At 37.8% G+C, this 16,187-nt stretch overlaps 1 protein-coding gene across 4 annotated transcripts in view; it reads left to right on the top strand.

The window, feature by feature from the left end:
• LOC124595577 (phenoloxidase 2-like) overlaps positions 1–16,187 on the top strand; it is a 223,104-nt gene that overhangs the window by 196,260 nt on the left and 10,657 nt on the right. For all 4 annotated transcript variants that reach the window (XM_047134366.1, XM_047134363.1, XM_047134364.1 and 1 more), the window contains 2 exons: positions 7,490–7,625; positions 7,944–8,167. In XM_047134366.1, the coding sequence (XP_046990322.1) occupies positions 7,490–7,625; positions 7,944–8,167 (360 nt within the window). The remainder of the gene's footprint in view (positions 1–7,489; positions 7,626–7,943; positions 8,168–16,187) is intronic.

Genomic DNA, 16,187 nt, shown 5'->3' with positions numbered 1-16,187 from the left:
ACATGCCACATTTCAGCAGGATAATGCCTGGCTGTATGTGCTGAGGAATGTGCAAGGCTTCTTCAAAGTATGATGGGTACCTCTGCTTCCCTGACCTGCCTGTTCACATGACAGGTCATCCGCCGAACATGTCTGCGATGTGGTTGGTTAGTACCTTGTTCATTCAAGTTCTCCTGCAGCAACAATTGATATTTTGTGGATGCACCTACAAATTACTTAGCAGAGTATTCCTTAGCAGCATACTCAGGCACTCTTTGATTCCCTGCACTGACATCTAATGGCTCTGATTGCAGCACTTGGTGACACTACTACATACTGAATTTTCACAGTCATAGTGCATTTACGGGTCTGTAATGCTAATCATTTGCATTGTGTCAACTCCCCAACCAATGCAATAAATTTCATTGTGATCACATTTATTGGTCTTGATGTTTCACTTTTTCAAACTAGTAGTGTGGCTTACATGTGATTTCATGTTTGCGCTCAGCAGGTCATTGTAAGATGTCCGTGTCATATTGCTGGAATCTAGTTTCATGGCAAATTCTCAAATAATATACTCAACACAGAGTTTAGTTATTTGTTTCCACACTTATTATCACTTGCAGCAACACAATGACTGCTCTCAGATCTCACGTAGAATGTTAATCACAGGCACACACTTTCAATAACCTACTAATCAGTATGAAAGTGGCAAAATGTTTGTAGTGCACTTTCACATATGGATTCTGCTGGCTGAACACTACGAGGTGGTTTTTGATTCCACTGGCACTGAACACAATAAACTTACTGATCACTTATAGAAACAAGCAGATGTCCATATTGTTGACATGAAAATGCAGTTGTAATGGAAGCACAGATTGTTGCACGCTTGGCTCAAAAAATAATGTGGAAAAGTAAAAAGGCAATAGTTAGTAGAAATTCATGCATCTGAAAAAAGACTTCAACCAGCATACCTTAGCAAAGGATCTTTCTGGGAGCCCAAGAGAATTCTGATCCTACATAAAATCACTAAGCATGTCAAAGGCATCTATCCAGTCACTCATCACCCAGTGTAATGAGACAACAGAAGACATCAAAACGAAACCCGAAGTTTAAAATTGCATGCTTTAAAGCTATTCACACAGTAGTTCAAGTCCTCCTGCAGCCACAGTTCATAATTTGTGGATGCACCCCCAAACCGCATGGCAGATTATTCCCCGGCAGCATATTGAGGCACTTTGTGATTCCATGCAACAGTGTTTAGCAGCCCTGATACAACCCATGGTGATGCTACCAAGATCATAAAATATCAATATGCCAGTCTATGAATATTTTCCCCCACCCCAACATTCACAAGATTATTACAACACATAGTCATTTATCTTTGTGAATGTCTTTGGTAAATATCAATATATGAGTACATCTACATCTACAAACATATACCACAAGCCACCGTGTGGAATATGGTGGAGGATACCTTGTATTCCACTCACAAATGAAGCAAGGGAAAAATGACTATCTATATGCCTCTGTACAAGCCCTAATTTCTCTCCTCTGGCTTCAAAATCCACGCAAAATGCGCATTGGTGGCAGTATAATCATTCTGCAGTCAATTGTAAAGTGTTTCACAAAAAGAAACTTATCTTCTCCAAGGGATACTATTTGAGGTCACGAAGCATTTCCGTAATACTCACCTGTTGATTGAACCTTCCAATAACAAATCTGGCAGCAAGCTTTTGAATTGCTTTCATGTTTTCCTTCAATCCAACATTTTACAAGTGTTCCTCATGTGTTCTCCTTTGTAGATGAGCTACCCTTTCCTAAGAGTCTCTCAATAAACCAAAGTTGACATTCACCTTCCCTATTACCATCATTATGAGCTGGTTCCATTTATTATTGCTTTGCAATGTTATGCCTAGATATTTAATTAATGGAACTGAGGCAAGCAGCACACCACTTCTATCGTATTCAAACATTACAGGACTGTTTTTCCTAGTCATCTGAATTAACTTACATTTTTCTACATTTAGAGCAAGCTGCCATTAATTATACCAAATATAAATCCTGTTTACATCATTCTGTCACTCAGTGATGATACTTTCCCGTACACTTCACATAATTTGCGAACTTTCTCAGATTGCTGCTCACCTTATCTGTGTCATCATTTGTGTATAAAGAGAACAGGAGTGGTCCTCTCACACTTCCCTGAGACAGTCCTGTATCTGTTGGACACTTGCTGTTGAGGACAACATACTAGATTCTATTACAAAAAAGGCCTTCAATCCTCTCACATATCAGGAACCCATTCTGTATGCTACAACTTCTGTGAAAAGTCTGCAGAGGGCACCATTCAAGCACTTTCTAGAAATCTAAAAATATGAAATCTGCCTGCTACTCCTCACCCGCACTTCACCCACATGCTTAGAACTTTGCACTGGGTGAAAGATTTGCAATAAATGTAAACTAAGTAAGGAGCCAATACAGTAGACTAATCTCTGTAAAACCGAATTGGAACTCAATCTAGACCTGACAACTTACTCATTTTCAACTGTTTCAGTTGCTTCTCAATGCCAGAAATGCCTTTCTGTAAATTTTATATTATGTAGAATCAAACACTGCAAGAAATGATTACAGTTTCTCTTATAATCTATGGAGAGGTTAGTTGGACAAGTGATTGATCCAAGAAAAGAAGAATGGAGTCATCCAGCTGGGGAAGGCACTATTCACCAAATAGTGTGGTCATTTTAAGTTCAGTGAAGCCCCCTACCAATACATGGGTTCACAATTTTTTATTTTTTACTTTTTTTAATAGAAAGAACTGCACAGACAACTATGTCTTGAACCAATTTTCTGTAATTCACCACTGGTTTTATGCCTTATAGCCACACCATCAGATGCATATAAAAATTAAAGCATGGAAAAAACATGGTGGAGAATATAGAAGGCCCAACCTTCATAGTTAAAACCATAATTTTTGTAGGGGATAATTATGCTGACTTCCTGATGCATCCTTGTTACATGGTGTAGGATATTTTCTGTCACCTAACATTTTATTCATTGAGTATCTGCCCTACGGACAGTATGGTTTTAACTATGAAGGGTGGGCCTTCTATATTCTCTAACATGTTGTTTACCATGCTTTAATTTTTATATGCTGCTGATAATGTGTCTATAAGCCACAAAACCAGTAGTCCCTTAATAAAAATTGGCTCAAGGCAGAGCTGTTTGCAGATTTCGTGCTATAAAATGAACTACCACAGCTACGGATGCCCCGACTGAGAGTTGTTTTGGTTCACAGTTACTTTGGCTGCTTGCTCCACCATCTAATCATACATGAAATCTAATTTTTGTTCAGTTTAACTGCAAGGACAACAAAACAGACATCAAATTCTCTGAACATTCCACAGGTTCCAGAAGGAATGAAATCTGGACTTTCTAACGAGCAGTGTCCGTCCTCTCATAACTACTGATTAGTTCGTACTAATTTTTGTACAGCATGCTACTATAATGAGTTAAATTAGCAGTTATCTCAGTTAACAAGATTTTAAACAAAACTAAATACACTACTAGTCTCAGCAGTTGCTAAATTCTGATACGAGTAATGAGATTACATAAATTACTGCATAAAGGAGAACTTAATCATTTTGTGTATTCATGATATATACCATACTTGTATCAGTATAATCAGCTGAATGACAAGGGAAAAATATTTAAAAGAGCAGAATGATTGCAAGTGGCATAATCCCATCTCACTGTGTTTCAATGAGGCAGTGAAATTCCATCGTGATGTTTGCTACATGCACCTGTGCACCAAAATAACAACAGAGTTCAAATTTCTTGACAAGACAGACTATGTGGGTCTGCAAAGGGATTTAAATTGTGAATTAATTAGTAAATTGTAACAATTAATAACAAGTAAGGAAGTTTCATGTCATAATAAATTACTCCACTAGCTGTGAAATGTGGTACATTTCACAATCTTACTTGCTCTACCACTATATTCAACAAACCACAACTCAGCATCTATCAGAGATTGCTTCTTGTATTATTATTACACTGATGGAAAAAAATCATAACACACAAAAAATTATTAATGAGGAGTGATGAAATTTTGGGACTACATCTGTGTGGGTGACATATTTAAGGATTAACATTGCGAGATCACAGGTTAATGTAAGTACAAGATAAGCCTTTGCAAATGTGTAATGCTGGTGTAACCGCCAGAATGTAGAATGCAAATATGCCACTGTGCATGTATTATATTGTACAGGTGCTTGGTTTCAGTTTATGGGATGGAGTTGTACTTGGTCCGTCAATACAGGGACAGTTAATGCTGTTTGTGGATGATGCTGGAGTTGTTGTCTGATGATGACCCATAGGTGGTTGATCGGAAACAGATCTGGTGATTTAGGAGGCCGAGGCAACATGTCGACACTCTATAGAGAGTGTTTGGGTACAAGAGTGGTATGTCGGTGAGCATTATCGTGTTGGAAAACATCCTCTGGAAAGCTGTTCATGACTGGCAGCACAACAGATCGAATCATCACACCGGGCACACAGATTTGCAGTCTGGATGTTTGAGAAAACTATGAGTCTGCTCCTGCTGTCATATGAAATCGCACCCAAGACCCTAACTCCAGGTGCTGGTCCAGTATGTCTAGCAAGCAGACAGGTTGGTTGCAGGCGCTCAACTGGCCTCCTTCTAACCAACAAATGGCAACTGCTGCCACTCAGGCAGAACCAGCTTTCACTGGACAACACAACAGATGTCCACGATGCCCTCCAATGATCTCTTGACTGACACCACTGATGTCGCAAATGGCAGTCGTTTGGGGTCAGTGGAATGCACACTTCAGGACATCTGGCTCAGAGCTGACCTTGAAATAACTGATTTGTAGCAGTTCATTGTGTCTCTGTGGTGTCAATGGCTACTCAAACTGCTGCTGCAAATACAGAGTCATATGCTGAATATGATGATCTTCTCTCTTGGTAGTGCCACATGGTCATCTGAAGCCTGGTCTTCTTGTGACTGCACATTCTTGCGGCTACTGCCGCTAGCAATCATGTACAGTGGCTACATTCCTGCCATGTCTTTCTGCAATATCATACATGGAACATCCAGTTTCTCATAGCCCTATTACATGACCTCGTTCAAAAAATGGCATCTTGGTCACCTTAAAGGAATTTTCAACTAACATCAACTCACCACATCCAGTTTCAAAGGTAACTATTGTTCACAACCGTTACAGTGTGTGTTGAAAGCAGACCAATTTGGATTCTTATGGTGGTACTACTAGCACCAGTCTTATGTGACTGGTGTGAAATTCACATAGACACCATCTCTCAGGTATAGAAACACACCTACCAACTTTTGTTTATGCCGCACAACTCCTTCTTGGTATTGCCATTTTTTTCTTTGACTTTGCCATAACGCTCATTTCATAAGAAGTACATGGGACAAAGTAAAATTTTGAACAAGTCTTCTTGAAATGCAGTGTCTCAGAATTTTAACAGTAAACCTCTCCATTATGTACAAGGGTTGGAACTTTTTTAGTGACAACTATTTATTCACAACTGATACAAAAGATTTACATGTTTGCACCTGTTACTGTCCTTCAAAGAAGTCACCAGCATTGTGTATAACCCATTGCCAGTGATGTGGAAGGCGTAGTATATCGTTAGCAGAGCCTGTTCTGTTGATTGTGCGAATGGCGCGGACTAAAGTTATGGTGATTCTCATGTACGACTGTGATGGTGTTATCCTAACACATTACATTCCTCCACAGCAGACCATCAATGCTCAGTATTACTGTTCATTTTTGGAGCATCATCTGTGACCAGCTTTGCGAAAGAAGCGGCAACGCTTTCTGCTCAACCCACCCATCATTTTGCATGACAACGCTCAGGCACATACAGCACAAGCTGTGGCTGCCCTGTTTGGTTGATGCGACTGGGAAGTACTGTACCATCCGCCATACTCCCCGACTTAAGTCCTTCTGACATTGATTTGATTCCAAAGATGAAGTAACCACTTCATGGCATTCACTTCACAACTGTTCCAGAGATTTGAGATGCAGTAGACTGCTCCATTCGCACCATCAACAGAACAGGCTCTGCTAACAGTTTACTACACCTTCCACATAGCTGGCAATGGGTTCTACACAACGCTGGTGACTACTTTGAAGGACAGTAACAGGTGCAAACATGTAACTCTTTTGTTTTAGTTGTGAACAAATAGTTCCCACTATTTAAGTTCCAACCCTCGCATGACACTTCTCATATAGTACGGTGATTATCTCAATCACTCTGTCAAGCTTACGAAAGAACCTATTATGAACATTCCACTCTTCTTTGTGTCTTCTCTATTTCCTCTCAACTAGAATCAAATCATAAAGCTGGTCTGATACTGTATAAGCTCATAGCTATGTTTAACAGGTGAGAGTATTGATCTGTATCAAAGGCTTTTCTAAAGTTGAGGTGTAATATATCAAACTAAGTGCATATATCTATGGAGTCTTTGGCCACAAGGATGATGGAGGCATTGAGTTTAACAACAGAGCTTTTAGCGGCATCCATATTGATTCTAACAGAGTAAGTTTTCATTTTCCAAAATGTTCATACCATGCGGCAAAACTAATAGTAAGCTGAATAACGTGTGCTATGCCTTATCCATATTTACGTACTGCACAATTCCAGAGACTCTTTGCACTGTCTACTATGCACAGGTTCATAGTGTAGTATGGTACAGTATCAAATTCTGATGAGACTTTCCACATAGCTTGGACAGTCTCCTCACTCAGAATAGAACTTTGAAAGTAATGAACAGTCTAAAGACAACTGACATCTGCAGACCTCTCTTCCAAAAATCACTCATTTAATCTCTTGAGTCTCTACATAGATAAATGTGTAAGTTTGTAAAAAGCAGCAGTGGAAAATTCAAGAAAAATGTGAATGTCCATTATCATGGTGCAGGACAGAAAATTCAACTTCACTTTCAAAGTATACCTACTTTAGCTTTTAAAATTCACCGTTTAATCAAGGCATTCAGCTTTACAACAGTCTGCCATGAGAAATAAAAAATAAAATAAAATAAAATAAAAAAATAAAAAAATGCAAAGTCTCTGTCTTTGGAATTCTTGCTTAATCATTATTTTTACACTATATCTGAAGTTTTTGTCCATAAGCATCAGAGAAATATGAATTCTGATTGCAGAACTGATGGAAATGTTCAACTGTAATATCCTTGTAATAAGTTGTAATCTGTAACTATTCCAAACAGGTACTTATTTTGTATATACTTGAGTGTGGCGTGAAACTAAGATAGCATTGTAATAAATAATATAGATGGAAAATCATATTTTGTAGTGTCTCATCACATCACCTCAAGTCAGAACCTTCATCATACTGTTACTTGTTCAGTGTCATAATGCATGATCTGTGCACACCACATACATGTCTTGCACAAGAAAGAATCAGAGGACAAATAAATAAATAAACTTCATTAATTTAGGTTAGCAACTCAGGACCACCTCGAACAGGAACTGTAAGAATATTTTTGGCTCCAAAATTCAATGAACAAGGACGCCCAATGCTGTTTCGAGAACAAAAAAATTTGTTCATTGAGATGGACAAGTTTACAGTACATTGTAAGTATGCCATCAAACAGCTTCACATAATTATACACTATACAATAACAACAAATAAATGTCTATAGTTATATGCTATACATTGAAAAATTGCATTATCCTGGACTAGAGGGGTAATTTGAATGAAGTTAAGGAGTAAGAAAAGGATGGACCTCAAATGAAGATACACCACAGTGATAAATATTTTAACAGGAAAATTCTAGATAAAAACATTCATTATAAAAATATTCTCTGTTTATATAGAGTTTTAGAGATTTGTGTGTCCAATAATTATTACAGCATAATTTAAAATTTTTAAAACTGGAAAATTCCTTTCAGTGAAAACTGGACTTAATGTGTTCTGGAGAGAGTCAAAGAAATCTTCTGTAACAGCTACAGTTGGAAGTCCATTAAAAAATTTGAACAATTCTGATCCACAGTCACAAGAGGCAGGTGGCTACTGTTCTTGTGGGTGGCCTCGTCATTTGATGATCCCAAAAGGGAAACCTGAGGGTTTACCAGCTCATCTCTTTGTAATGATATCTGATTATGCCATAGACAGGGTATGTATTACCAGTTTAGCAAATAGTAGTTGGAGTAACAGATAGTTTTAATTTTTGGTTGATGCAATGGCAGAGATTTTAAAATAAATTGCACTTATTTCTCATTGGAACAGTGGACTGTTATGTGGTTGAACAGTTGAAAGAATTGAAACTGTAAGAGTAGTTAAAAAGTGGAAATTCAAGGAAAGAGTTTTACTGAGTTCCATCTCAGACAGTTTCATATTGGCTTTCAGGCACTGCTTAATATTACTATATCGACTATTTCATGGTTCATCTGTCACTGTCAAGGAATGACTGCAATAAATGCTGTGTTATTATAAATAGCATCCATTTATATGCAATGAAACAACAGTTCTTCACATCAGAGCCAGTATTATCTCAATGTACTGTATCAGCTGACAGTGTTGCAGCACTTCCACCAGTATGGAAAAACACTGCTTCAGATCTTAAAAAAATACAACATATTTAACTGTATCAAAAGCCAAACTGAGCTAAGGAAGCTGCTAAATTACAAGGAAACAGGCTGGTTGGCCAGTGCCTACCAACCTTCAGAAGGCAAAATTTAAAGTACTGCAAATAGAAACACAGATTATAGAGTGTGAGGACGCCACATGTTGTGAGGAAAGGCAAACATATAGGAGAAAGCATCAGAGAGAATGGATCGTCAAAGATCTTTGACCTGCTACTCTCTCTGATGTCTTCTACTTCATGTTTGTCTTCCCTTATGCTCAAAACAAGGTTATATTCAACCAAGGGTCTAGTGACCTGTCCCTCCTCAACCAATCCCTCTATCCTCCCTGCAGAAGCAATATAGAAATTCCAAAGATTATGAACAATAATTTTCACACTTGAGAGTTTCTGTTTCCAGATGCTGAATTTTGCCATAGGTGAACATAGGTACTGGCTTACCATTCTGTCTTCATATCACTTAAAAAAATTAACTGAACAGTTTTAGACAAAATTGTACTCTAGTTTCACATCGGTGAAAGAGAGAAATGTTGACACCAATAGTGAATTCCTATCCATCAACATAAAAGCAACAATATCATATTACTTTATGACCTTTACATAAGACATTTATTCTGTGATAACAGTAAAAATAGTAAAGTCTTTTGCACGATTGACTTAGAGACCTTCAGATGTAGGTTCAGCTGCCTAATGTTTATCACACATATATTTGCTTTGCGTGATGATGAGAAAAGGGAGTGAGTGAAACTGTGCTGCCACATAACTTACTGCCTACGAATAGCTCCGAGGAATCCACAAAACTGAACACCCCATCTGATTCATGAATGGCTATCATCAGTGTCACATGCCCTCATGCCTTGATTCACTGAGGAGAGGCACAGAATTTAATCAAAGACAGTAGCAGAAAGAGTGGTGATCAGGAACTTATGCAACTGCCTCTCCCGCCTTCACTGGCTATGAAAATTTTTTGCCATCACCAATATCGTAAGCAGCTGCCTCTGAATCAAGTGCCACTGCTATCTGGGTTATATAGTGGGCTGAGAGATAGTGAAAACAGCAAATGTAAATGTAATTCTGACAGGGGTAAAAACTTCATTTATAACTTGTTAATTTACAGAGACAAGACAAGTCTAGAGAAGTCTTCTGCTAACAATTTTTGAATTTGTAGTAATCAGCAATGTTCTTAAGTATTCAGTCTTGCTTTTCAAGTGTGTAGGAGTTGCCAAACCATGTGAACATTAGAAAATTTGAACATCTTCAAGAAATATCCACCAAGGCAGGTCCTTCTGATCTTCAGTTGTCATATGCTCTCTCTTCTGCAATATCATACTGTCTGCTTCTCTATTAGTGGAAGCAGCGTTACTTGCTTTGACTCCTTCTTGCAGTCCTTCCATTGCACTATAAGCAAAGACATAGCCAGAATTTTGTCAAAAAGGGGGGGTGGGGGAGGGGGATATGTTGAACAGAACCTTAAAAAGGATAATGTATTTCATTCTATTCTGAAAACACATTTATTTATTTATTAATTTTATGTACACAATTTGCTTTTGGAGAAACTTCATACAAGTACTATTTGGTCTATAAAATTAAGCAGGAAAAGCTTCTCTTAAAAAAGTATAGTGTGTAATAAGAAATACCCACACGTGCAATTAAATATTTCTTTCATAAAATAAATAACAAATGCCTTCAGTCACAGATGTAATTTTATTTCAGTGTACAATGCATTTTCAGACCTGGGGACTCATCTTCAGATGCTTTAAACATCTACATCAATTTTTTTCTTGCGTCAGATTTAGGTTAATTCTGTGTGGTCCTTGTAAGATTACAATGCTGTATTACAAAGTGGCAAATTGTGAATATAAGTTTATAAAACTAAGACAAATCAAAAGATAATTTACTGTTTCCAGTAGTGGATGCATGGTTTTGAAGCACAGTATGAGAAAATCTCTTTATGTGCATGTATGCCCTTATGTACATACATATATATTTATGTATGTGACTGAGAGGGAATACACAGTTATGAAGCACAGAATGAGTAAACCTGTTCATGTGCGTGCACACACACACACACACACACACACACACACACACACACACACACACACACACACACACACACACACACACACACAGGGTGATTATAATTAAAGTCAAACTTTCAAAACACTGTACAAATCATACCAGTGGTCAGAATGACGTCAAATTGCAATGGAATATAATCGCAGAAAGGGGAGAACATATGGCAGAAAAAAAATACTGTGAAAATTGATCAATAGATTGTGCTGTGTGTGTCAGAATACATAAATGAAAACACCTGTCATGTGCATGACCCATTGAAGTTGGTATAAACTCACCGGGCACATGGGATTTCCTCCTTTCATGTCTGTGATGTTCGCCATGACTGTCTCAATGCAGAATCACACTCTGCTTGTAAAGCTGTATTACAAGAATGATGACTGTGCACACATCACTCTGCAAATGTTCTGGACATTGAAGGGCTTAAAAAAGGCATTGGTCCGATGACTGCTGTGGGTCTGAAGAAAATGATGCAGAAATTCAAAAAGATGGTTTCTTTTGTGTGCAACCTGGTAGAGGGAGGAAATGACCTGATTCAACATCAGTGGAAGCAGTGGCCACAGCAATGCAAGAGGAGATGAGTGGAGGTGAGCAAATGTGTAGTGCACAGAGAATTGCCAGACCATTCGACATACCTTTGAGCATGATGCATAAAATACTACAAAACATCCTTCTTTGCTAGCCATTCAAAATTACCCATGTGCATGAGTTGCTTCCTGTTGACCTGCCAGCAAGAGAGACATTTGCTTTAGAATTTCTTGCTGGCATGGAAGTCGACAATGATTAACTGTTGAAGATTTTGTGGACAGGCAAAGCCCACTTCCATCTGACAGTATAAGTCCATACACAGGATTGTTGAATATGGGCAATGTAAAATCCACACACAAATCAACCAGTACCACTTCATCATGAAAAGGTCACAGGATGGTATGGGTTTACGGCATCATTTATCATAGGGCCATATTTTTTCGAAGAGGCAGGTGCTTCCAGTCCTGTTACCTGTACTGTCACTGCTAAGAACTATGAGGGTCTTTTCCGCAACCACGTCATTCCAGCTCTCCAACAGCATGTATGTGTGGATGGGATCATTTTAATGCAAGATGGCACACCTCCGCACACTGAAAATCCAGTTAAGCAGATGGTGAAGCGCCATTTCAGAAATGCTAGAATTATCAACTGCCATTTCCCTACAGCCTGGCCATCCTGATCACCTGATCTTAATCCGTGTGACTTCTGGATGTGGGGCTATCTGAAAGATGTTGTGTTCAGTGTTCCAACTGCAAACTTAGATGCATTGAAGGCACACATTGTGCAACACATTCTGAATGTGACACTAGAAACACTAAAGTGATTTGTGGAAAATGCTGTTTTTTGATTTCAACTTGTTGGAGAAAATGGTGGACAGCATAATGAACATGTTTTGCATCAGTCACATGGAAATTAATTATCCAATTTGATTTTGATTGATTCTTTTTATGCAGTTTTTGGCCCAGGACAAATAAAAACTGATTTTTCCCATCCAATGTGATATGACCTTGCCATGATGGATGGACTTACATAAGTAACAGTATCACATCTGTACACCCATGCACACTGAGTAGTACAGTTTGTTTAATGTGAAACATAGACCTTAGTCATTGTTCATTGTTGTATGATTAATTTGTCATTTGTAGTCAACCACTATTAAATCATAATGCTTACAGCACCATCTTTTGCTACATGTTGTAATTATCTATTTTTCTTCTGCCATATGTTTTCCCCCTTCTCTGATAATACGCCGTTGCAATTTGACATCATTCTGACCGGTGGTGTTATTTCTGCAGCGGCTTGAAAGTTTAACTTTAATTATAATCACCTGGCCTATAGGTATATGTTTATAAATGCTGATAAACATGTTTACTCATACTGTGCTTCCAAGTGATGTTTACACTGCTAGAACAAGCAAATTATTTTTCAATTTGTTTTAATTTTGTAAACTTATATTTCCAATGTGCCACTTTGTAATATACCATTGTAATCGATAAATACTGTTAAAGCATCTGAAGAGCTCAAATTACATTGTCCATTGAAATAAAATTGTGGTTCTGACTGAAGGTGGTTGTTCTTTATTTTACAAAAGTAATACAGCCACAGAGGAAACACTGACAACTATGGATAAAATCAAGTAAAATAGTTGTTTATTTGGCAATATGATAACTTCTCTTTATTGTCAAACAAATTAAAGTTTAAATGTATTGTATTGCCTCGTTGTTAACAAAACACAGTTTCAAATATAAAGTTTACTATTGCAGAGCAGAAGAATCTTAATGTTGGGTATAAAGTTAAATGGGTTCAAATTTATTTTGATAACAGCTGTCTTTCTCCTATAATCTTGTATTTAAATTTATGAGTTACCTTAAACCAGTTCATAATTTATCCAGCACTTCAAAACATCCCAAGTTCTGTAAATTCTTTCTCATATTTTAGTAAAGTATCTTTCATTCCATTAAAATTTGTCAGTTTCCTTAGCCTTAACTGATCAAGAACTTTTTTAAATTACTATTTCAACAGTCAACTACAGCAACCAAATTTATTTATGAAACAAAATGGAACACACAGATACTTTGATGTACAGTTTTGGGACCTTAACATTGATTCACACTTTAATGTCAACTCAACTTCTAATGTAAGTGACCTAATGAATGAGTTTGTATTTGTTGTTGTTGTTGTGGTCTTCAGTCCTGAGACTGGTTTGATGCAGCTCTCCATGCTACTCTATCCTGTGCAAGCTTTTTCATCTCCCAGTACCTATTGCAACCTACATCCTTCTGAATCTGCTTAGTGTATTCATCTCTTGGTCTCCCTCTACGATTTTTACCCTCCACGCTGCCCTCCAATACTAAATTGGTGATCCCTTGATGCCTCAGAACATATCCTACCAACCGATCCCTTCTTCTGGTCAAGTTGTGCCACAAACTTCTCTTCTCCCCAATCCTATTCAATACTTCCTCGTTAGTTATGTGATCTACCCATCTAATCTTCAGCATTCTTCTGTAGCACCACATTTCGAAAGCTTCTATTCTCTTCTTGTCCAAACTATTTATCGTCCATGTTTCACTTCCATACATGGCTACACTCCATACAAATACTTTCAGAAATGACTTCCTGACACTTAAATCAATACTGGATGTTAACAAATTTCTCTTCTTCAGAAACGCTTTCCTTGCCATTGCCAGCCTACATTTTATATCCTCTCTACTTCGACCATCATCAGTTATTTTGCTCCCCAAATAGCAAAACTCCTTTACTACTTTAAGTGCCTCATTTCCTAATCTAATTCCCTCAGCATCACCCGACTTAATTAGACTACATTCCATTATCCTTGTTTTGCTTTTGTTGATGTTCATCTTATATCCTCCTTTCAAGACACTGTCCATTCCATTCAACTGCTCTTCCAAGTCCTTTGCTGTCTCTGACAGAATTACAATGCCATCGGCGAACCTCAAAGTTTTTATTTCTTCTCCATGAATTTTAATACCTACCCCGAATTTTTCTTTTGTTTCCTTTACTGCTTGCTCAATATACAGATTGAACAACATCGGGGAGAGGCTACAACCCTGTCTTACTCCCTTCCCAACCACTGCTTCCCTTTCATGTCCCTCGACTCTTATAACTGCCATCTGGTTTCTGTACAAATTGTAAATAGACTTTCGCTCCCTGTATTTTACCCCTGCCACCTTCAGAATTTGAAAGAGAGTATTCCAGTCAACATTGTCAAAAGCTTTCTCTAAGTCTACAAATGCTAGAAACGTAGGTTTGCCTTTCCTTAATCTTTCTTCTAAGATATGTCGTAAGGTCAGTATTGCCTCACGTGTTCCAGTGTTTCTACGGAATCCAAACTGATCTTCCCCGAGGTTGGCTTCTACTAGTTTTTCCATTCGTCTGTAAAGAATTCGTGTTAGTATTTTGCAGCTGTGGCTTATTAAACTGCTTGTTCGGTAATTTTCACATCTGTCAACACCTGCTTTCTTTGGGATTGGAATTATTATATTCTTCTTGAAGTCTGAGGGTATTTCGCCTGTTTCATACATCTTGCTCACCAGATGGTAGAGTTTTGTCAGGACTGGCTCTCCCACGGCCGTCAGTAGTTCCAATGGAATATTGTCTACTCCGGGGGCCTTGTTTCGACTCAGGTCTTTCAGTGAGTTTGTATTTATCCACAATAATATGGTTATATAGCCTCAGATTAACTCCTCTATGATGTACAACATATGTTGTCATTTATATGATGTTTATGTACAAATACATATGAGTTGTGATGGTTGGACTCACTGTTCTAAGGATATTACAAATAGGACACTACACAACAGAGCATTGTTCATGTAGTAAAACTTAAAAACATGATTCCAAAAGTGAGTCATTTTTATACACAGAAACAGAATACAAAATGGTGAACACTACCCACCTTCCAATGTAAATATGGCTCTTAGTGACAGGTATCTGAAGAGATGTCCGGCTTACCTTTGATGCAGCTCATTTCATTGAAGCAGACAGGCTGCATCTTTAAAGAAGTTGGATGTGACAGAAAAGAAAGAAATTTGGAAGAAATTGGCTGTGGTCTATTGTAAGTGAACAGTCCTGGAATTTTCCTGAACTGAAAATGGGAAACCACAGAAAAACATATTCACAGTTGCTGGTGGATGGATTTGAACCACCTTGCCTCCGAAATCTAGGGATTGCTGGCAGAGCACCTCAAGGTGCAGAGCTACCCCAATTGAAGGAGAACATGACAAAACTGGTCATTGTACATTGTTTTCAAAGAAAATGAAATGCATCAGAACAAAAGGTGGAATTCTTATAGAGCATGTTTTTCCTTTGATTGTGAATGTTTTGTCATTTAATAGTGCATGAATATACAATTTCAAAATGTAACTGTGCGTGGAATTTATGGCTGCCTTTATTGTAGTATTATAAAGTGTAAATAGATTACGACAAAATGGGGAAGGGGGCAGATGCAGGGCACAGTTGGCTCAGATGAATTCAAACAGACTGCTGAAAAAATCTTTTAGAAATGAACAAACTATAGAATGTGTTGTCATCACAAACACCTTCTGCTCTCCATAAACCCCTTCACATCATTCTGTATCAGAACCAGTTTTCATAATTATGTAATGCCTGGATGGCCAGATTTGGTCTTATAATAACAAAATTTTAAGCAAACTTTTTAAGGAAATGCAACCATTGTTGTTTGGGCTATATTTTTGTTGATCGATGAGATTTCTGGGCGGTACAGGGAAATCTAAGTGTACTTTCATGCACTGATTTTAGTGTAATGTTGTTTGCAATGATGTTCACCACTCCACTGCCTCATGACATAGTGTAATAATGACTTCAATGCTAACATTAATCTGCTACCATTAACCTGCTACAGATGGGTAATTAAGGGATTATAGTAGTGCTTACATATTTTTACTTATGACAATGATAGTGGATGAAT

The sequence above is a fragment of the Schistocerca americana genome, chromosome 2 (assembly GCF_021461395.2).
Source record: "Schistocerca americana isolate TAMUIC-IGC-003095 chromosome 2, iqSchAmer2.1, whole genome shotgun sequence".
NCBI lineage: Eukaryota > Metazoa > Arthropoda > Insecta > Orthoptera > Acrididae > Schistocerca > Schistocerca americana.
This window is presented reverse-complemented; position numbering and strand designations above follow the sequence as displayed.